At 48.1% G+C, this 22,829-nt stretch overlaps 1 protein-coding gene and 1 pseudogene across 10 annotated transcripts in view; one reads left to right on the forward strand and one right to left on the reverse strand.

Annotated features, from left to right (window-relative positions):
• The window catches only part of ACTN1 (actinin alpha 1), a 98,168-nt gene extending 93,985 nt beyond the window's left edge, over nt 1-4,183 (forward strand). For 3 of the 9 annotated variants that reach the window (XM_086320069.1, XM_086320074.1, XM_086320073.1), the window contains exons 19-21: nt 33-113; nt 1,837-1,995; nt 3,445-4,183. In XM_086320069.1, coding sequence (XP_086176195.1) covers nt 33-113; nt 1,837-1,995; nt 3,445-3,603 — 399 coding nt within the window. In that variant the 3' untranslated portion in view covers nt 3,604-4,183. Of the gene's footprint in view, nt 1-32; nt 114-625; nt 692-1,836; nt 1,996-3,444 lie in introns of all 9 variants that reach the window. The other 6 variants (XM_086320070.1, XM_086320075.1, XM_086320071.1 and 3 more) reach the window with 4 other exon arrangements.
• LOC147364124 (GTP-binding nuclear protein Ran pseudogene) overlaps nt 3,443-22,829 on the reverse strand; it is a 53,126-nt pseudogene continuing 33,739 nt past the window's right edge. Inside the window, exon 3 of the transcript XR_015134102.1 lies at nt 3,443-11,361. The product of XR_015134102.1 is annotated as a GTP-binding nuclear protein Ran pseudogene (transcript). The remainder of the gene's footprint in view (nt 11,362-22,829) is intronic.

Genomic DNA, 22,829 nt, shown 5'->3' on the forward strand with positions numbered 1-22,829 from the left:
ATGGCTCGCTGGCTGGCGCACGGCGGCCCCAGGATCACTCCGGCACGCTGGGTCCCGAGGAGTTCAAAGCCTGCCTCATCAGCTTGGGTTATGATATTGGCAACGACCCCCAGGTACTCGCCTCCTGCATGGAGCACGCTCAGGGGTGGCGTCCGGGGCGAGAAATAACGCGTTTCTCCTTTTTTCTTTTCTCTCTCTCTCTCTTTCTGGATCTCCTTGCCTCCCCTTTCCTGTGGGCCGTGGGGCTCGTCTTCTGCTGTCCCTGCCTGGCCCCTGGCGGGCTCCTCCTCCCGCTACTCCGACCTCTGGCCTCTGCCCTTGGTTATCTTTCGTGGGAACCTGCGCGGTGCCCACCTTCTTCTCTCCTCATCGCTCTCCATCCCATGGACGGATTTTTGCATCTCCCTGCTCTGTCTTCCTCCTTCTGTGGATATCTTCCCCGGATGTGTATTTGCATCTCTTCCTCCTATGTTCCTTTCCCCTTCCTGACCGCCGCCCCCCCTCCCCGCCCCCCGCCCCCTAAAACCGTACACCTCGACCTCCCCTCTGGCCATCTATGCCCTGTCTTCCTGGCCCCGGGCTGGCCCTTTCTCCTCCTTGTGTCTTGGTGCCCCTTGCCCCACAGAAGAAGACAGGCATGATGGACACGGATGATTTCCGGGCCTGCCTTATCTCCATGGGTTACAACATGGTAATGTAAACCCCACCCTCTGCCCTGGTGAGCAGCAGCCAGCCAGCTGACCGGAGAGGCCGAGTCCTGGCCGTGGTGGGCTGGAGGCCCTCAGGCTCAGGGGCCCCCCTCCCTGGAGGGGCCTCAAGATTCTGGTCCATGGGGAAGATAGTGTACTGAAAGGCTGGGCCCCAGCTGTGGGGCCTGTGTGTGTCCAGGAGACCTGGCCTTCTCGCCTTTCTCTGCCGGTTTCTCTTTTGATATTTACAATTGAAGTGGGCTTTTTGTTTTTTGGCTCCCATCGTGGATGGTGGGGCTGACCCCGAGGCTGCCAGGCAGGACTGTGGTAGGCACTCTGGGTGGAGGTTGGTTCAGTTCTATCTCACGTGAGGCCTGGAGAGTTCCACCTCTGTCCTGGTGATGGCTTCAGCCAGGCATGCTGCCCCTTTGCTAGTTGCCCCAAGCCCCTTCCCAACCTTCTCAGCTGCCTTGCCCTCATGCAGGCCTTCTGAGCAGGCCAGGCAACTCCTGGCCTACCTTGCAAAGCCCAGAGCCCTTGGGCCGCCCAGCGCAGGAACACGGGCGTGGGCTTTAGAAGCAAGGAACCTGGGGATAAATCTCGGTTCTGTCATCCCCTGCTTGGAGGCCCAGATAAGGTGAGGGGAGCGCTGCCGGGCCATTGTAACGGTTAAATGAAGCAACTCAACGTGAGTGCTGTGCCGTGTCTGACACTCAGAACGTGCAGTGTGGTGGAGGCCCAAGTTCATGTCTCAGCTCTACTACCCCCTGGCTGTGTGGCCTTTGGCAAGTCACTAAGCCTGTCTGGGCCTTAGGTTTCTCCTCTGGAGACCTGATGAAAGTAATAAAATAAATAGCTACTTCATGGTTGTGAGGAGGGTTAAATGAATTTTACACAGCACTTCAAATAGGGCCTAGTATATAGTGTATGCTGTCTGTTAGCCAGTGCTGGCGTTAGTTATCATCAGCATTATCATTTTTGTTCCAAGAGGACCACGTGCATCCGTAGAGGGTGGGAAACTGAGACATCTCAGGTTAGGTCAGGGGCCCTCTCTGACAGCCTCAAGCACTCTGAGCCCCCAGAGGCTTCAGGTCCATAGAGAGAGGGGACTGTGGCTGACAGGCCTGGGATTGGCTTTTCCCTCCAGGGAGAGGCAGAGTTTGCCCGCATCATGAGCATCGTGGACCCCAACCGCCTGGGGGTGGTGACGTTCCAGGCCTTCATCGACTTTATGTCTCGCGAGACAGCTGATACAGATACAGCAGACCAAGTCATGGCTTCCTTCAAGATCCTGGCCGGGGATAAGGTGGGTGTGCTGTGGCGTGGGTGCTGTGCGGAGGTGGGCTGAATTGGAGGAGAGGTCATGAGCAGCTCCGCTGTTCCTTCTCCCACCCCGAGCCTCACTGCTGTCCACCTCTACCCGTTTCTGTAGCATTTGGGCATCAGCTAAGAGGTTAGCTTAAGGGAGTCCCTTGCCATGGACATTGCATGTCATACTTATGATGAGATACTGGTGATGAAATGACTGGCAGTGGAGGGCAATCCAGTCAGATGGAGTATGTGAGTGGGTGATGAAAGGTCAATCTGGGAACTTAAGACTTCAGCCCTGCATCATTCTGGGCATGAGCCATGGCATGTGGATGGGAAGCAGGAAAGAAGCATGTTTCTCATTTGTCTACCCTAAGCAGCAGTCAGCTTCAGTTCTCCAAATCTCCCAGGTTCCCTGCACTGCCAAGCCTGACAGTGGGAAAGTAGGCGCATCCGGGGGATTTGGGGGCAGAGAGGTCTAGAGGTCAGATTCCCTTCCTGTAAAATTCATAGGATAATCCATAGGCTGTCCTTCCTTAGCCAGTAGGGAGAATAATTTCTGAAATGTCTCAGTCTACATTGAAGTAAAGACTGAACCAACAAAGAGGTTCCTAAAGCTCTTATTTACATTCAAAGACACCTTGTTAGAGTCATAGCACTTTGGAGCTGGAAGGACCCTCAGAAACCACCTCCTTCAAGTGACTCATTTGGTCGAGGAAGTCTCCGGGGCCCAGAAAGGGACCTGATCTCTTGACTCTTGAAGTGACTTGAGGGCCAACCCCTGTCTCCTTCAGACTGGCTCCTTAGGGGACTCTGGCAGAAGTAGGGCAAGGCCCTGAACACGTGTGAAGCTGCTAGCTCCCCAAAGATGCAGGTTCCAAGTAGACTTTGATGGGCAAGCCCAAGACAGGGAGGAAGCAGACATCCCAGACTGGGAACCAGATGGGCTGGGGGAAGGTTAAGAGTCTATCAGTGGCAGTGATGCCCCAGACTGGAGGCTCCTGTGATTTATGAGAATTGTGTGACCTCCTCAGAGCCCAGCTGAGTTGGGCGTGGGAGTCCTACTCTGTTTCACCAAATATGGTATTGCTAATACCAGCCTGTGGTTGGTGCACACTAGAGAGATACACGAAAAGATTACAGGTGCAATTAGCTCTTGGAATTACTTGGAAACAGGCTAGTTACTGAAGTGAAAAACAAGGGGATTGAAATATATGTTATTTAAATATATATACACATATATAGATATGTACATATATAGATAACATTTATACATATGTGTCTATATCATATAACTTATCGTATAATTCATTTATTTACATATATGCCTGATACAGGTATATGTAATGTACCTGTTGGAATGGGGGTGGGACAGGGTACCTTACCTCCTGAGTGAGGTTCCCGACCTCCGGGCTTTGCGGCCGCCCTGAGCGCATTGTTTCCGCAGAACTACATCACGGTGGACGAGCTGCGCAGAGAGCTGCCGCCTGACCAGGCTGAGTACTGCATCGCGCGAATGGCCCCCTACACCGGCCCCGACGCCGTGCCCGGTGCTCTGGACTACATGTCCTTCTCCACGGCGCTGTACGGCGAGAGTGACCTCTAACCCGCCCCGCCTGGTCCACACCCTCGCCCCCCGCCCCGTCCGCTGTGCGAGCCCCACCCTGCGCCTCCGCTGTACCCCCTCTCCCGCCCGGGTTTGGTTTCACGCTCTGCCTCCAGTGGGCGAGCTGGGACCCGTGTGGCATCCAGCCTCCCTGCCCGTGAAGTGACAGTTTACAAAATTATTTTCTGCAAAAAAGAAAAAAAAGTTACGTTAAAAAAAAAAGTAAAAAATACCAAAAAAACCACATATTTTATTATACAAAAAGTATTTTTTTCTCCACCAGACTTAAATGGAAAAGAGGAATAATTAACTATTTGCACCGAAATGTTTTGTTTTGTTGTGACATAGGAAAATAACCAAGCACAATGTTATATCCATCCTTTTTATCGATTTTTTTTTTCCTTTCTATCTGTACCATCTGCTGTATTCATTTCTCCAATCTCTTGTCCACCTTGATGTGGGAGTGGGAGGTGAGGGCAGGGGAAAATCTTGTCAAAAGGCACATTGGTGCATGTGTGTTTGCTAGCTCACTTGTCCATGAAAATATTTTATGATATTAAAGAAAATCTTTTGAAATGGCTGTTTTCTTAAGGAAGAGAATTTATGTGGCTTGTTTTCTCATTTTTGAAGTCCAGAGGTGTGTGTAATTACCCTCTTCATCAGCACACACTTTTTGCCCCCAAATACTGCCTATTAAAAATGGTCAGGACAAAACTGACAAGTGTGGACAGCTTTGGTCCTATTGGGCACACAATGGCAACCCACTCCAGTACTCTTGCCTGGAAGGTCCCATGGACAGAGGAGCCTGTCCATGGGGTCGCTAAGAGTCGGACACGACTGAGCAACTTCCCTTTCACTTTTCACTTTCATGCATTGGAGAAGGAAATGGCAACCCACTCCAGTGTTCTTGCCTGGAGAATCCCAGGGACGGGGGAGCCTGGTGGGCTGCCGTCTATGGGGTCACACAGAGTCGGACAGGACTGAAGCGATTTAGCAGCAGCAGCAGCAGCAGCAGCAGCAGCAGCAGTGTTAAAGCAGCAACACTCCCATGTCAGTTCCTTGCTCCTTGCTTACTGTTTTCCAAAAGAGTGCATGGGATCAAGGATGGTGTGGGGCACCTGTACCACCCCTAATATGCTTTTGACCTTGGCACGTTCAACCTTATACTTGTTTCGTTTTCCAGAGAAGAACGTGGTTTCCTCACAAGGCTCCTATGCGTTGAAAATAAACCCCGCCTTTGTTTCTCACATCATCAAACAGCTCTGTGACATCTACATGCCCCGGTTCCTTGTATTTTTGCTGCAGGAGACACTCAGGAAGTTAGACTGTCCCGTAGACAGCAGCTGTCCAGCCTCACCTGGGAGGCTGTTGGAAATGCAGGCTCTCGGGTCTACCTCAGACCCTCTCATTAGAATCTGCCTTTAAACAAGGTCCCTGGGGGATCTCTGTTTCTTTTGAGTTTTCCTCCTTGCCTCTTTCCTCCTCGAGGCTTCTACTCACAGGACAGGCAGCGAGGACTGCCAGTAACGGTATCAGTAACAGTGCAGTGATTTATCGACATAATTTAGCAATGGAAGCTGCAGGTCTGTGTTCCAGTTCTGTGTCGAGGGGTAAAGCAATTTCATGCAGCAGTAACAGGGAGTTGAGTCTGTGGAGTCTGACGGCCAGAGTTCAAACCTACCACGGCCATTTCCAAAACGGATAAACTGGGCACTACAGTTCTCTCATCCACTAACAGGGAATAATAGTGCTGCTGGAAGGTTGATGCTCTAATGTATAGAACTCCCAAAGTATTCGTGCATATAAATGTTGAGGTCAATCCTACTTTAAGTTTTAAGGGATTCGCTTGAAGGATCTCTTTAAAAGAGAACCCTTAACATGATAGAAGTCCCCTCATATAAGAAGACTAAGACCAAATTGGAATTTATTGAACTGGGGCCAGAGATGACAGTTTTCCAGTGTAAGCCCCGTTTGTTTAGGAATTAGTTCCATGAGTTTCTGGAACACCCACTGCCCTGGGAAAGAGACAAGGCTTTTCAGGAGAATGGACGTGGGGAGAGGTTGGCTTTTGCTTTGGGAACCATGATTGCAGGTTTTCCCACTGGCTGGCAGAAAGCCGTACCTGCTCAAGGTAGGTCTGCTGTGACGGCAGCTTGGTGGGGAAGACTGTGGTTTAAGAGTTGAGGAGAAGGAAATTGTTCCATCCGGAAAGTTTCCTAAACTGAGGGTGTGTGCATTAATAAGCCTCAATTTTCAGGGACTTCCCTGGTGGTCTAGTAGTTAAGACTCCAAGCTTCCACTGCAGGGGACGTGGGTTCGACCCTTGGTCAGGGAACTAAGATCCCACATGCTGTGCATCATGGCCACAGTATTAAACAAAATGCTACAAAATCCCCCTCAATTTCCAGAGGTATGATCAATCTTTAAAAGAATGTGTAAGAGTCATTTGAACAAGGTGTGTTTATAGAGTTATTCCACAGTCTTCAAGGGTTTGAGTTTCTCAACATTCAAGGGTGCTTATATGTGTGTAAACGACTATATGTGTGCAAACGACTATAATTTTCAATCCATTAGAGGTAAAATCTTAAAATTTCATTTCTTAAGCTTTTAAGCGCATCATGGACATTTTATTTTATTGATAATGTAATTTTCCGGTAAAAATAACATTCTTCTGTGTCTTAATCATTCATACATTTAAACAGATTTAATCCTCCAGAACAACCCCGTTTGCAAACTTTGTTAAATCCCTTTAAATATTTTAAACGTATTAGCAAGTTTTAATCACTCTTCAAGACATCAGACTCCCAACCCAGGCAGATTCAAATCCAAGCTGCAGAGTTTCACTCAGCACAAAGCAATTGAAATATTATAAATGCAGTAAATCAGGTTCCCTGGAGCAGTTCAAAGCTGTTTACTAACAATTCTCTTAGACCTCCAAAATTGAAATTACACATCTCATTTCAGTTGCACATTGCAGATGAAAAATCACAAAGCTATTATATGCTGGGTTCTTTTATGTGTTCAGTCACCTTAACCCACTCGTTGTCATGATGCATACAAAACTGCTGAACACCACCAACGTATTAGTACCAAGAGTTTGATTTATGAATACTTCATCTGTTTAGTTATTTCTAAAGAGGCGATTTCAAGTCCTTTAGCTACTCATTGCTGGCTTTTGGGGTCAGAGGTTCAAGAGATACATATATATATTTAGGAAAATACCACTGAGGAGTCCTCTTTGAGCGTTTGAGCTCTGTGATGGGCTGAATAATGGTCCTCACGAGATGTCCGTGTCCTAATCCCTTGGATCCTGTGACTCTGTTACTTGACATGGCAGACGGGACTTTGCAGGTGTAACTGAGTAAAAGTCCTTAATGGAGACATTATTCTGGATTGTCTGGGTGGGCTTTGATGAAGAGGGAGGCAGCAGTATCAGAGATGTGATGACGGAGGTAGAGGTTGGAATGACATGAGGCCACAAGCCAAGGAATGCACTGTCTTCTAGAAGCTGGAACAGGCAAGGAGATGGAAGCCCCACTTAGAGCCTCAGTGGGAATGCTGCCCTGCTGACCCATTTTAGGTTTCTGAACCGAGAAGATAATAAATACGTATTTTAAGGCACTACATGTGCTTTGTTACTGTGGCAACAGGAAGCTAACGCTTGCTTAATCATCCAGGCCTCTGGACAGGCTGGCTGCCCCCCACCCCCCAACCCCACCCTGATATCAGTGACTTGTGTTGTAGGCTTGAGGCTTTGGCTCAACCACCCCAGCTTCAGAGGCCTAAACTTGTAAAACGTCAGGTCTGGGGAGGCTGCCACAGGTGCTGACCAGAACCCCTAACCCTAAAATTGCATCTGCAGAGGAGGGGAGATAGAGGTTTCAGATGAAATCTCCAAAGGGTCAGAATGACTATGCCCAGTGGGGGTGGTTGGGGGGTGGTTGCTGGTTAGTGGCACTGGCTGAGGGGCTGAAGGCTGTGGGCTTATCCCCTAATGGGGTAGGTGACCTCACATGGACGAGAGTCCCCCAACAGGCTGTTCCCTCCCCCCCAGTCCAGGCCAAACTTAGGGGGACAGAAGAGGTAACTAAGCAGTGGCACTGCCACCAGAACCACTGAAGGGCCTCGCCCACGTGCGCTGCCCTGCAGGGTGGCGCTGGAGAGGGCCCCTTTCCACACCCGACTCTGGGGAAGCCTGGATATGGGAGCTGGGAGCCCACATCGAGGCCGAGAGGGCCTGGGGTTTTCGGGACACTCAGACGTGGTGGGATGGAGTCCTTCAGCTAAATGAAAGCTCTAGGGGCCACTTTGTGACCATCAAGGCTTTTGAAGCTCCAAGAGAGGTGGGGGAGTCCCCATTTGAGCAAGCACAGCTCAGGTGCTGCTGTGGGAACTTTGACTAGTTATTGGACACCTTGCCACCTTAGAGATGAAGAGGAGATGAGACTTCAGGGTGTCTCTCGAACCCAGGGCCTAGGTGGCAGCCCAGCCTCAAGCTGGGATCTGCCACACGCCCTAGGAAGCCCTGGATAAGCAGTGAGCCTGCTCTATCTCAGCCCCTCTATGTGGGGGCCTCACTCCTCTCTTGGGCCTAGCTTTCTCTGGTCATGACCCCCATGGTGGGAAAGGCCAACCCCACATGCCCTCGTGTTTTCCTCTAAAAGGAGGCCAGTCCCTGTTCCTCATTTGCAGGACCTGCTTGGCCCAGCCTGGCCTGGTGATGCCTACCAGTCCATGGATGAGGCTTGCGGCATTGGTCAGGCTGGGTGGGGCAGATAACTCAAAAAGTGAAGGCTACCTCATTTCATCATCAATTTTATCTCTGAGATTTGGATTCAGCTTACAACCAATCTCACTTTGGAATTAATAGTGTCCTAGCTACTGTTGGCCAGGTGGCAGTCATGACCTCCAGTCATGGCCTGCTCTTTAGAAGTAGGAAAATGAGTCCTGGTTTTGTCTCAGACTTCCATTGACACCTTCTAGTAAGATCAAGCACCAGGATCAAAGCCTGCAGAATGGATATACAGAAAGACAATCTGAAGTCCTAGTGGAGCTCCCTTATCAAAAGCTGTGCTATTAAATGCTATGGATTAAAATGGTGTGTGGAAAATGCACTGGAAGACTCTGGCAAGGAGTTCAGAGGAGCTAGACTCTGCATTTGAGGAAGTTTTAGCAAATTTGTTTTGCTCACCTCTGCACAAGAGTGACAGATGATAAACATGTTTAAAGACTAAAAGCTTTTTCAATAACTACGTCGTGGCTGACTCTGCAACCCCATGGACTGTAGCCCACCAGGCTCCTCCGTCCATGGGGTTTCCCAGGCTGGAGGGGGTTGTCATTTCCTTCTCCAGGGGATCTTTCTGACTCAGAGATGGAAGCCACGTCTCCTGCACTGGCAGCCAAATTCTTTTTTTTTAAATAGATATTTGAAATACAACTTTTTTCTGATTCTAAACAAACAGGAATGCGAGTGGCAGTAACAAACAAGATTCCACCTCTCAGTATTGTCATGTGACTATAGCAGTCTTATATTTGAAACTCAAGGCGGAAGCATCTGTATTCCAGAAACACCTAAATACACAGGTCGGAAAAATGAAGTTTTCTTTAAACTGCCAGTTTCACTCCGAAGCCCATCCATCTCCTTCAGCATCCAAAGAGTAAGCACAGGCTCTGCTTCGATGTGTAATAAAGTGCGAACAGGCACCACTGACAGGACAGTCGCCTGTAAAACTAGACTTCTGACGCTGGGCTCAGCTTCTCACAGGTCATCATTTTCATCCGGGAAAGGAGCTGTCTGAGCAACCTTTAGATGCACTGCCAGGCTGGGTCCATGACCACCTCTGGCGGGTGAGAGCGGGCATGATGACAAACTCCGAGTTAGGGCCTCCACTCGGCTTTCTAGCAAGCCAGAGCGAGGGCTTTTCAAAGCTTTTCTGCCTACTTTTGGCAGAAATGACATAGTACTGAAGAGTCTCCTTTTGGTGGAAGACAACTGACTTTGCCTTAATCTTTCTGTCCTTAATATCTACTTTGTTGCTACACAATATGATGGGGGTTGTTCTCACACACTCGGACCAGATCTCTGTGCCTGTTAGGCGTGTTCTCGTAACTCCTGATGTCAAACGTTCTAATGAGACACTCATCTTGGTTGTAGCCATCTCTTCGTCCACCAAATTTCTCCTGACCAGCTGCATCCCATACATTGAACTTAATAGGTAGGTCCTCTGTTAGTATGGAACACGGGGAATGGGACTCAACACTCCGGGTAGCTCCACACTTCTCAGATTCACCAGTCAGATGGCGTTTCACAGACGTAGTTTTGCCAGTGTCACCATCACCCACCAAAACAAGTTTGAACTGAACTTGGGGTTCTCTTTGGGCAGCCATTGTAATGTTACTTTCACATATCTATCTGACTGAGTTGGCAGGCAGATTCTGTACCACTGAGCCACCAGGGAAGGCCATCAGTAACTACATATATTAAACATAAACAAGTTTATAATAGTAAGAATGATAAAGCATTGTGTTACAGTTTAAGTGGCTACATGTTTTCTTACTTGATGTTTATAAAATACTGGAGCATCTTATTAATCTGATTGTATTTTAGATCCAATGAAATATGGCCCACAAAACAGATTACCTGTCAACTCTCCCAAACCTTCTGGATTCTATTTTTGATGAGACAACAAAAGAAAGATTCATTGGAGATTGGTACCAGGGGTTCAAAGATTCACTGGGGTTGGTACCTTACTCTCCAGAAAGAGCAATATAGAGATGTCTCACAAAGGTTCATCCTAAACCTATTCTCTAATTTGGCAAGCTAAGAGATCACAGGCAATGTAAAACATCCATTCTTATCACTGACATTTGCTTTCTTATCACCTCTCTCTAGTATCTTCCACTTCTAATTATATATATATATTTTTTTTTCGGGGGAGGGGGATAAACAGTCTTTATTTCACCATCAAATAAATTCAGGTCATCTCAGGTTTGGTAACCAAATGGATCATAAGAAAACATGTTTGCTCTCAGATTTTTTAAATTGTAAAATTAAAAAAAAAAAAAAGGACTGTGGACATATATATACACATAGGCCTTAGAAATTTATATATAAGGATGAATGTGTAAATAGATATCTTTGTTGTTGTTTAGTCACTAAGTTGTGTCTGTTTGCGACCCCAAGGACTATAGCCTGCTAGACTCCTCTGTCTATGGGATTTCCCAGGCAAGAATATTGGAGTAGGTTGCCATTTCCTTCTCCATCTAATTATATTTTTCTTAGCCATCTTCATGAGTCCTACTTTTCCAGCAGAAACTGCAGGAGAGATTTTGCAAACACTTAATACCTGGGAAGCTGGCTTCTAAAAGCAAGATCTTTGAAAGATGGCTTGTGAACACTTGTAAAAAGATACAGTCATCCCTGGGCACAGCACAGTTCCATGAATAGCAGATGCTGCTTGACTAACATCTTCTTTTGGGGTTGGTACCAGGCTCCCTGGAAAGAGCAATATAGAGATGTCTCAGTCCTTGCTGAAATTCAGACAAGCAGCATCTCCTCTGTTCTTGGTGGGAGAGTTCCACTGCAGGGCTCAGTGGCTGTGTAAATAAAAAGTGTGTCCAGAGTGTGCTGGCTTATGAATCTGACGACTTCTGGGAGGTTGCTGTAGGCTGTAAGCACTGGTTCTTGGTCCTGTCTTGTTCAGGTCCTACTGACTCGGACTCAGGTGTTCACCTTCAAACCCGCAGGTGTTATGAAGCCTATAAGGTAAACAAGAGAATTAGGATCACAAAAGATCTCAACGGGCAATGAAAGTAATCTTCTAAGATTATGTTTTATGAGAATGCATGTAAAACCCTGAAGGTGGATCTAAAAAAACACAAGATGTGGGAGATACCCTGAAAAAGAGACCAAGAAGGTCCTCAGCTTAGTATGAGTGAACAGAGTAGTGAAGCAGCTTCAAAGGGCTAATCTGATCTTGGGTTGGACTGAGAACTTGGAAACTCAGAAGTTGCTCGTGCTCACATCTGCCAATTGTAGGAGAAGCATGAAAAGCTGGCCTTTGACAAGACAAAATAAAGCCTTGCCTCCACAGAGGAGAGACTCAACCCCAAGCCTGGGAGTGAAATGAACTGGATCCTTGTCTGTAGTGACACATTTTCCTTTTCTAATGCAAGTTAGCTCAGATGGGCTTTGGACACTTGCAGCGAAAGTCCTAACCAATACAAAAAGGTGTACACTTTATACGGAGGTAGTGGGATGGGCAAGACACAACCAAGGACTCTAGGTTGTCTGAGGAAACCCCAGGCAGAGGGTCATTTGGGACTTATTCTGAGGATCAGAATTAGTGGAGATGTCCCCTTGGCGCTCCAGAACTTTCAGGGGGAGGGGTATCTCTCAGGCTCTCCTCACTGCAAAATTTCTTTATAGTTCTAAATTTAGACCCCATGGAGAAAGCAGTGGTTTAAGGAAGAAAGGGAGAAGGTATTCATTCTCCTTACAAAGGTAATAGAATGCGGAAGGGGTGGGTGAGATGTCTGAGGGAACTTAAATGGGCCTCGGTGACTGGCTAAATATGGGATGGAGGAAAATATCCATAGAATGTTAGTGCTGGAAAACCTTTCATTTGACAGAGGAGAGAATCGAGGCCTGGGAGCACTGGTTGCACTGCTAGGGTCGCAGGGTGACAAGAACTCAGGTCTCTTGACTCAGCCCAGGGCTCTGTCTACCATCCAGCCAAGCTTGGAGCCCACGTGGGTGGGAGGAGGTGGGGGTGGGAAAGGAAGAGAGGGAAGGATATTTTGGTTTCACACAATCAGCTTGAGAAGATTAGATGTGATATCTCATGCATGTACTCAACCCCGAGTCATGTGAGGGGGTTGCTCATGCATGCGTGCTAAGTCGCTTCAGTCATGTCTGACTCGTGGAGACCCCATGGACTATAGCCCACCAGGATCCTCTGTCCATGGGGATTCTCTAGGCAAGAATACTGGAGTGGGTTGCCATGCCCTCCTTCAGGGGATCTTCCTGACCCAGGGGTCAAACCAGCATCCCTTACATCTCCTGCATTGATTGGCAGGTGGGTTCTTGACCACTAGCACCACCTGCTCAGTAGGTTGTATATTTGGTTGGAAGCCTTCTAGGGCAAGAACCACAAAACCCAGTTCAAGCTCGTACAGCCAGAGGGCGATTAACTGGCACACTGTCATCTAGAGCTTTGCTCACCCAAAGTGAGACCCGGACCATTCTCGAGGACATGCTATGGGGAGTGACTTCTGAGACCCTTGAGATGGGTGACCAGGGGCTCCACGCCTGGTCCTCACTCCACACTGGAACACTCCGACCCACTGGTTGCAGAAGGCACCCTGCTGCCACCTTGAGAAGGGAATACCAAGAGTCTCTGTGCTCTTCATGTGCAGCAGCTGAGGCTTGGAAAATCGGGAGCTATTTGTGTGCTGGGGGTGGAGTGCAGAGTCCTGGCGGTCAGGCACATGGACATTCAGAAGACTGTCACTGGGCACCTGTGAGAGAACCCAGGTTTAGGATAAAAATTCTCATGCAAATCCAAGGCAATGGGAAAGCAGAGTTCTTTGCGCAAAACCTCTCTTCATAGGTTATTTTAGGACACGTCTAAGGGCTGACTAAAGGAGGAAAATTTAAATGAAAGCTTCGGGTGAGGCATCTCACCCAGGGTCCACCATCTTCCCCTCATTACCAACAGAAAGCTGCTTTTTGAGAAAGCGGTTGTTTAAATTAGCTAGATGGATGCTGCCCTCCAGTGGCCAGATGTGTCCTTACAGTGTTTCCCAGTTTGAAGGGAGAAAGTGCAAAACCCAAGCCCCCATCCTCTTCACTCTGGTTTGCACTGCTCCCAACAGATTCTGGGCTTCCCTTGTGGTTCAGCTGTTAAAGAATCCACCCGCAATGCCAGAGACCTGGGTTTGATCCCTGGATTGGGAAGATCCCCTGGAGAAGGGAAAGGCTACCCACTCCAGTATTCTGGCCTAGAGAATGCCATGGACTGTATAGTCCATAGGGTTGCAAAGAGTTGGACACGACTAAGCAACTTTCACTCACTCACCACAGGTTCCAGCTGGGCTGTTCGCAGGATGGTTGGGGCCATGGTCTGTGCCACAGAGGGGCAGCGGAAGCAACATTTAACGGGAGAAAAACAAAGTCTAACACCTCTTGACACTTACCTTGTGCTGGCCCATCTTAAGCAATTTCCTTGCATTTAAATGTCACATATAGTATTTTCATCCCCATTTTAAAAACCAGGAAACCAAGGCATAGAAACCTTAAGTTAATGGCCAAACTGAGATTTGAACCCAGGTCTCTCTAATCACCAGAAGCAGTGGTTCATTCACTTTACCAGTGGTAGGCAAACTGCTATGTCCAAGAATTGTTTAGGGAGTTTGTCAAAGATGCAGAGTCTAGGGTTCTATCCCCCAAGATTGTGATTGAGTGGATCTAAGAGGAGCAAAGACAATTGGGAATCTGTCCATGGCACATTATGGGTAGAATCCAATAAGTAGTCCAAGCAGGGTGACGGGCCACGCTTTGGAAAGCATTAGATTAAGACCGCATCATTAATAGGAGGAAGAGTTTGTTATGATATAAGAAAGAACTTTGTAATATTCCTATATTCTGATTCGGCTAATGTCTACACATCAAGGATGTAGGTGCACACAATCTCATTTCCCCTCCTTGGTAACCCTTGGAGGTCGATGGCCCCGGTTTACAGATGAGGATGCCAGGGTGTGAACCTCCAAGAGATAAGAAATTCCTCCTCTCCTTTCTTCTATCTTGAGGCTCCTTTCATTGGCAGCCCATCACGGTGGGTAGCCCCTAATGACACTCCAAAATATGCTACTTCAGCACAAGGATTATTTTGAACTGAAGGCTTTTGAGAAGCAGATACAAAAAAGCTCTATTCCTTTCTCCTATTTGCCTAAAAGCAGATCATAAATTTATAAATTGATGTATCATTTGTAAATTCTGCTCTCTACCAAGAAGTCCAGAAATTAATCTCTGGCAACAGCTCTAGACCCTCTCCAGCCTAGAGACAACATCAGAGGAATCTAAACACTGGTGCTGCTGCTGCTAAGTCGCTTCAGTTGTGTCCGACTCTGTGCGACCCCATAGACGGCAGCCCAGCAGGCTCCCCCGTCCCTGGGATTCTCCAGGCAAGAACACGGGAGTGGGCTGCCATTTCCTTCTCCAATGCATGAAAGTGAAAAGTGAAAGTGAAGTCGCTCAGTCGTGTCCGACTCTTAGTGACCCCATGGACTGCAATCCACCAGGGTCCTCCATCCATGGGATTTTCCAGGCAAGAGTACTGGGGTGGGGTGCCATCACCTCCGAATCTAAGCACAAGTCTTGCTAAAACTAGCCCTTAGCTACCACTGGCTTCCCCATATATTTGCCTTCCCATAATTTTCCACCCTATACCCTCCAAGTTCCTTTTCCTGTGTCTTATCATTTCTCTAAAAGTTTATTGTTCTTTTGTTAAGATACTATACAAGCCCAAGTTCTCACCACTCTCGTGAGTTACTTAACTCTGAGAGCTCCCATGTATGTGCAGGATACACATGTTAATAGACTTCTGTTTGTTTTCCTCTTGTTTTTTTTTTTTTTTTAAAGGTGTATTTACTTTTATTGGCTCTGCTGGGTCTTCACTGTTGCGTGTAGGCTTTCTCTGATTGTGGTGAGTGGGGGCGACTCTCCACTGAGGCGCACAGGCTTCTCTTGTTGCGTGGACTCTAGGCACACAGGCTTCCGTAGCTGCAGCTCAAGGGCTCTAGAGCATGGGCCCAGCAGTTATGACACAAGGGCTTAGTTGCTCCGCGTTATGTGATTTTCCTGGAGAACGTATCCCCTGAACCTGTGTCTCCTGCATTCGAAGGCAGATTCTTTTTGTCAGACGTGACTAAAGTGACTTAAAATGCACAACATCCTTATCGAACTCAAGTTTGTGTGCCCAGCACTCAGTGAGGCTGATCTCAGCCTGTAGGGGCTTGAAGCTCGGCTTTGGTTCCCGGCCAGAGATTGAGGCTGGGCTGCGGCGGTGAGAACACCGAATTCTATAGCTACTAGACCAGTGGTCAGTGACAAGACTCTGGCTCTTCGGCTTTGCGTGAAAAAGAATTCCCACAAAGATGGAAAGTAGAGAAACAAGTAAACGTTTGTTCGGAGGAAGAAGAGTATAGGCTGTGTGGATAGACACACAGGCAGCTGAGTTGCACCCTTGCAGTGGTTTGAATCACTTTTACGGGGCATTTCTTTGGGGTTTCCTTTGACAAGTCATTCTGATTTGCCTCCTCTGAGTCAGTATTTGGTATAGCTCAGGGTACTCCTGTGTGCACGTTCATCTCTTAGTCATCTCTTAGCCTAGTGAAGAGGCTTATGCGTAGTTGACACCACTTACTGTGAGGTGACGCCCCCTCCCTTTTGGACCTCCAAGGAGCCTTTCTGCACGTGTGTAGTTGGTGAGGTCTCCTTGACTTCGAGAATGAAGAATATCTTTATCTCATATCTACCTAGGCAGAAGCCAGCCTCCTCCACCATCCTGCTTTTATGGACTTTCTGTCCACAGGGGGAAAACTCTTCAGCCTGGAGTCTACCTATCTCCTGCCTCAAGGCCAAACAAACTGAAATGTCAGAATTAAGAGCTGAGAAAATTTGAGTTAAAGGGCTAAGTAAGGAGAATGGGCAGCTAGTGGTCAAAAGACCCAAAGTCCCTGAGGATTTTCAGGGTAAAGTTTTTAAAGGCTACATTTGGGGTGAGGGCTGCAGTGTGTGACTCTCTTCTGATTGGGTGGTGGTGAGGTAACAGGGCGGTGTTCCAGGAATCTCAGTCATCAGCCTTCTGCTTCCAGCCAGTCCAGGGTCTCAGCATGTAGTTCCATCCCCCATCTTGGTGGGGCCTTAGTTCGTGCAGAGCAACTCAGAAATCTGTTCTGTTCAGTTCAGTCACTCAGTCATGTCTGACTCTTTGTGACCCCATGGACTGCAGCACGCCAGACTTCCCTATCCATCACCTATTCCCGGAGCTTTATCAAACTCATGTCCACTGAGTCAGTGATGCCGTCCAACCATCTCATCCTCTGTCATCCCCTTCTCCTCCCACCTTCAGTCTTTCTCTGCATCAGGGTCTTTTCCAATGGGTCAGCTCTTTGCATCAGGTGGCCAAAGTATTGGAGCTTCAGTTTCAGCATCAGTCCTTCCAATGAATATTCAGGACTGATTTCCTTTAGGATGGACTGGTTGGATCTCCTTACAGTCCAAGGGACTCTCAAGAGTCTTTTCCAACACCACAGTTCGAAAGCATCAATTCTTTGGCGCTCAGCTTTCTTTCTTAGCTAAGATGTCATAGGGTGGCATCAGCCCTGAGGTTGGAGCAGCCCTCTGCGGTAGTGCTCAGAAATCTTTATCAGATTATTAGGTACATCCCTTGAGGAGAAACTAGGACCCTTTTATTTCTGCAGTATTGTTTCTTGACTGCCTTTCCTTGGCTTCCTCATTCTCTCACTTCCCTAATTAGTGATAGTTGAAGCTGCTCTTTGGAACTCAGGGAAGGTCTAGGAGATGAAAGCCTTTTTCTACAAATGAGAAACAGGGGCTTTTGGACCTAGGAGGGCCCCTCAGGGTTCTGCTCAGTTTCGATCCCCCTTTTCTGATTCTCCTCAGTCCTGAGGGGAATAGGGACGGGACAAGAAAGGGAATAAAGTTTTGGATAGAGAGGTTGATCAGAAACTCAGCAGAGGAACTTGGGTTTACAGGGTCTGGGTTTCAGTGTTGTTAAGCCGACTTGCCTCACCTGTTGCGAGCATGCTTATATAAGGGTCTGGTGGGCCTGTGGAGCAGCTGCCCTAGATGTCATAGGGTGGCTTCAACCCTGGAGTTGGAGCAGCCCTCTGGGATACTCCGGCCACGAGTCTGATGGCTTCCCAGGCTCAAGGCCTCCAGGGCCTTGGGGTCTCTGCCTAGACTTTCAGTTATTTAGGCAGAAAACAGACCCTGTGAGTCTTCTGACTCTGCTCTGTGGACAAAGCCTGTGTGGGGAAGGGGTTGGCTCTGTGGCTGGGTCCTCAGGGTCTGAGAGGGCAGAGTGCTACAGACCCCTCCCCGGCACCCTAGGGACTCAGGCCGTCCATCCAGAGAGGGCTCAGGAGTTTCTGCAAGCTTGTGTGCAGGGCGGGGAGGCCTATGGAAGGACAGAGCCAAGAGCAGGAACATGACGCTCTCAGCTTCTGCTTTACCTCCTGTATGGCCTCCGGCAGGTGCCGGAACTCACATGTGATTTACATGTGACCTGAGCTTGGTTTGGTAACACTGGGAGCCAAGGGTGAATTCTGGGGGCACCTGGCCTTGAGGGACAAGGGACTGTGTGGATGGCCAAACTAGCTGCTCCTGCCTAGGCTCTGGGGCTCCAAGCAGGGGTCTGCCTGCAAGAGGGTTCCCTCCCCACACCCCCACCAGCTTTGTTTCCATAAACCAGTAGGATTTCCGTCCCACTCTCACCCACCTCAGGACCACGAGGGCTCCCCCTCACTCCCCACACCCACCCACCCCCACTGTAGTGCTTCTTTCTTTAGTGCTTCCCTCCTCACAACTTCCTCCTTATACCATTTGCATTATCTGATTTTTTTTTTAACCTGAAGCAAGTGCTACTCTTACAATTATTATATATAAAAAAAACCCTTTTCATTTGGGGAAACCTACAGATTGGACAGTTTTCAGGAAAACAGACTAACTCACCGAGAGCAATAATTTCATTTAAAAGAAACATGTTTTCATAGATTTTTAAGAAAACCTCCCAGGACCCAGTTTGAGAAATTCCGACTCGAAACCTTAAAGTCTAATTTGATGTTGTCTTTCAGATGTGAAATACCAATATAAAAACCTCATCTTTAAAACTTGTATCTTTCAAAACAAAAAAGTGAGAAGATCAGTACTTTTTGCTACATTTGTACAAATCTCTTTAATGTTTGGCTTAAAAGAACAGCTTGGACTCTTGTATTTGCTTCTGCACGCAGAACTACTGTAATATTACACGCCATGGAGCCTCTGGAAGAGTGTACTGCAGACTCATGAGAGAATGAGAAGGCAGAATACCAACGTCTTAGTGTTGTTGTAGGAATATGAAAGTGAAAGTGTTCGTTGCTCAGTCGTGTCTGACTCTTTGTGACCTCAAGGACTGTTGCCTGCCAGGCTTCTCTGTCCATGAGATTTCCCGGGTGAGAATACTGGAGTGGGTTGCCATTTCTTTCTCCAGGGGATCTTTCCGACTTGGATCCCCTGGAGAAAGAAATGGGATCGAACCTGGGTCTCCTGCATTGTCAGGCAGATTCTTTACCATCAGGGAAGCCTGTTGTAGAAATAGTTTTGATCTAATGGCTTTCCTGAATGGGTCTCAAGGACCTCAGTAGACAGAATAGCAGAGTCTCAATCCCAGGGGATTTATAGTCTCAGGGAGACAGGAGCATGTGGGGTCCAAGAAGCCAGGGAGTGAAGGCCTCCAAAGACTCACAGGGGTGGATAAATGGCCCGGCTTCCTCGAGCCTCAGTGGCTGACTGAAGTTCTGTTCCTCACTGTCTGCCATCCCCAGATTGAGCGCTGGTTGCCCATGTTTGAAAATGTAATACCTCCTTAAACAAGTTCCTTCCCTTCCCTGCCTCACCACTGTTGTCCCCTGAGATTACCTTCCAAGGAAACCACTTGTTGCTAAGTCCTTGTCTCAGGATCTGTTTTTAGGGGAAACCCAAACCAGTGGCTCTCCCCAGACCCACAGGCCTCATCCTGCTCCTCCCACAGTGGCCTGCCTGTCCATCTTAAAAAAAAAATTTTTTTTTTTAATTTATTTTTGGCTGTGCTGGGCCTTCATTCCTGCATGGACTTTTCTCTCATTATGGAGAGTGGTGGTGGTGGTGGGGGGGGGGGCTACTCTCTGGCATTGAGTGGGCTTCTCATTGTAGTGGCTTCTCTTGTTGCAGAGCACAGGGCTCAAGGGCACTCCAGCTTCAGCAGCTGTGGCACGTGGCCGCACAGTTGTGGCACAGGGGCTTAGCTGTTCTGCGGCACGTGGGATCTTCCCAGATCAGAGATTGAACCTGGGTCTCCTGCCATGGCAGGTGGATTCTTTACTACTGAGCCACCAGGGAAGCCCACTAGTTCATCTTTAATAAATTACTATTTAGGAAAAGAAAAGTCCTGGTTTTCAGATTTCTGTGGCATAAATCTTCCCAGCAGGACCAATTTCCAGTGCCAAGTTGATGTCACTGAGACCACAGACTAGAGAGGAGCTGCCCACTGCCCTCTCCCAGGAGCCGGCTCTCCCGAGGGGCTGCTGCTGGAACACTTGCTCTCCTCCACTGTGTTTGATTCTACTCCGTGTCCCCTCTGCGGTGTCTTGCCACTCTAGCACTAAGGACAGTGTCCATCTATTGTAGGCACAACTATTTGTTAGCTGAAAAAATGCACAAACTAAAAGTTGGGAATTATGTGGGGTTTTTTGTTTTTTGTTTTTTTTGAGAATTATGTTTTATTCAGGGACCTTCCTGAGAACTATAGCCCGGGAGACAGACTCTCAGACAGTTGGCTCTGAGGGGCTATTCTGATGAGGTAAGGGAGGAGCCAGGATGTATAGTTTTTGCTGGAAAACAAACAAACATATAGTCGAATATCACAAAATTACTGCTCATTACAAAAACAGGCATTTCAACTTTATGATTTTAACGGTTTTCTGTGTATGGGAAGATGCAAGTGTCTGGGCTTATTGAAATCATTCCTTTGACAAGCATCTTAACTATCTGGGACCAGTATCTTATTTCCATCCTGAATTTCCCTCTGTGTACATTGTTGGGGGCGGCTGCAGGGACTGAGGGCATGGTGGTGGGCAGTATGTTTACTGAAATGGCAGGCAGCATTTCTGGTCCACAAGCCAAAGAGAGTAACCAAGCCACATGGTGGTATAATTGAGAGCTCCTCAGGGAGGGGTGTCCTGGCAGAGGGGAGCGGGACCAGTGGGACTGGGAGGGCTGAAGACTGCCTGGAGGCAGCTGAGCCTTGAGACAAAGCATAAACTTCAAGGCCTGGTGGGGGGAATTGAACCCACAGGCAAAGTCAGAGCCCAGAGATGGGGGGAGGGTGGGGGGAAAAAGGGTGGGGAGAGGTTATGTCAGGTCCTTGGCGAGTGGGCGGCTGCAGCATAGAGGAGGAGAAAAGGGAGGGATCTCTCAGACTCTTTGGTGCTTGTCCCCTTGCTTCACTCTGGTTTGAGTTCCAATTCCACTGACTCCCTGCAGGCCTTCCCAGTGGCCCCTTCTGTCATGGGCTGTTTTGAAAGTGGGAGCCCTGGTCTGCTCATCCTCTCAGTTCCAGTCTGATGAGACAACTCATAATTAGTGTCTTTCCCAAAACTGCCACCTCGTGGAGTTCTAGCCTTTCCCCCTAGAATCTGGGGTGGGCGGAGGAGCGGGGGTAGGTTTGGCCAGTAAAGTACCCAGTGAGCTTGGGAAGGCAACAGGAAACCCAAAATTAGAGTTGGGGAGGACAGGCGGTGGAGACAGGCCAGGGAGGTCTGTGAAGCTGCTCCAGAACCGGGTGAGCTGTGAGCCATGAACCAGGGCTTCCTAAGCATCTAGGCTTGGAGTGGAATAGTGAGGATCCAAGTAAAGCTGACCGGAAGAAATCACCCAGGAGAATCATCTAGGACCTACAGACCTGAGGCTTTGACTTTGTCCCCCTCACTTCATCCAGAAGGAAGGAGGTTAGGACGACGTGGTGGGAAGCACAGGGGCGTTGGAGATCAGCAAGCCTGAGTTTGAATCCTACTTCGGCTACTTGCTAGCTGTGTGACCTTGGGAAAGTTACTTAACTTCTCTGAGGTGCTTTTCTCATCTGTAATGAGTTTATGATAATGAATGCTAATTGACCAACACGGTGCCTGCAACATACTCAGGGCTCAATAGATAATGTATTTCACTGAGTCTAACATGCCATCAGTTTTAAGAAGCATCTTTCAAGGGGAATCCTTTCATAATGTATATGTATATTTAGTATACTTTGAATATCTTATAGTTTTATTTGTGAATTATATCTCAATAAAAAAATTTTTTTAAAAAGAGTCTTCAAAGAAACAAAGAAAGATGGGGAATTCCCTGGGGGTCCTGTGGTTAGGACTCTATGCTTCCACTGCAGGGGGCATGGGTTCCATCTCTGGTTGGAAGATCCCCACATGCTGTGTGGTGTGGCCAAAAAAAAAAAAAAACCAAACAAACAAAAGGAAGGGAGAAAAAACTGCCAGATAAATTGACTTGCCAGTGAATGTGAAACATACTCAGAATTCAGAGGAAGTGAAATATGAAAAAAAAAGTACATTAAAAAAAAACTACATTTTATCTTAGCATCCATGAAATATAGTGATTCTTTTTTGCTTCTCATTTGTGGTTTTATGCTTCTGGACTTTTCTGTCTCTGGAGTGTTGGAGGGTGCTGTAACCACTCCCTGACTGAGCACCTCCACTGGCAAGGTCGCTTCTGACCCTCTACCCTCTCCACTCCCCGTGTACAGGTGCTGCCCCTCCAGTGCTCACGCTTGGGGGTCTGGGGCATGTGGATGCGTCCACTGAGTTCATTACCAGTAACGGGACTCCTGCACTCTATGTGCTTTTATCATTTGATTGACTGAAAATCATTTCTAATTTACGTTCCCACCGTAATGTTTGAGAGAGCCATTTGTTTAAAGATGGACGTTAGACAATCTAATAGGATAAAAGGGATCCCCAGGTGGCCCAGTGGTAAAGAATCTGCTTGCCAACGCAGGAGACTCAAGAGACACAGGTTTGATCCCTGGGTCAGGAAGATCCCCTGGATCCAGTCTGCAAGGTCTTAGCTCAGGGCCTACCACTGACTGGACTGACTGGGTCACACCTTTTCATCTCTGGTGGCTCAGACAGTAAAGACTGCCTGTAATGCAGGAGACCTGCGTTGGATCCCTGGATTGGGGGGATCCCCTGGAGAAGGAAATGGTAACCCACTCCAGTATTCTTGTCTGGAAAATCCCATTGGCAGAGGAGCCTGGCAGGCTACAGTTGATGGGGTCGCACAGAGTGGGCAGCTAACACCATAGGCTGCTGCTGCTGCTGCTAAGTCGCTTCAGTCGTGTCCGACTTGTGCGACCCCATAGACCGCAGCCCACCAGGCTCCCCCGTCCCTGGGATTCTCC

Source organism: Bos grunniens, chromosome 10, assembly GCF_055505025.1.
Source record: "Bos grunniens cultivar Pamir isolate PY7600 chromosome 10, Bosgru_T2T1.0, whole genome shotgun sequence".
Lineage (NCBI taxonomy): Eukaryota > Metazoa > Chordata > Mammalia > Artiodactyla > Bovidae > Bos > Bos grunniens.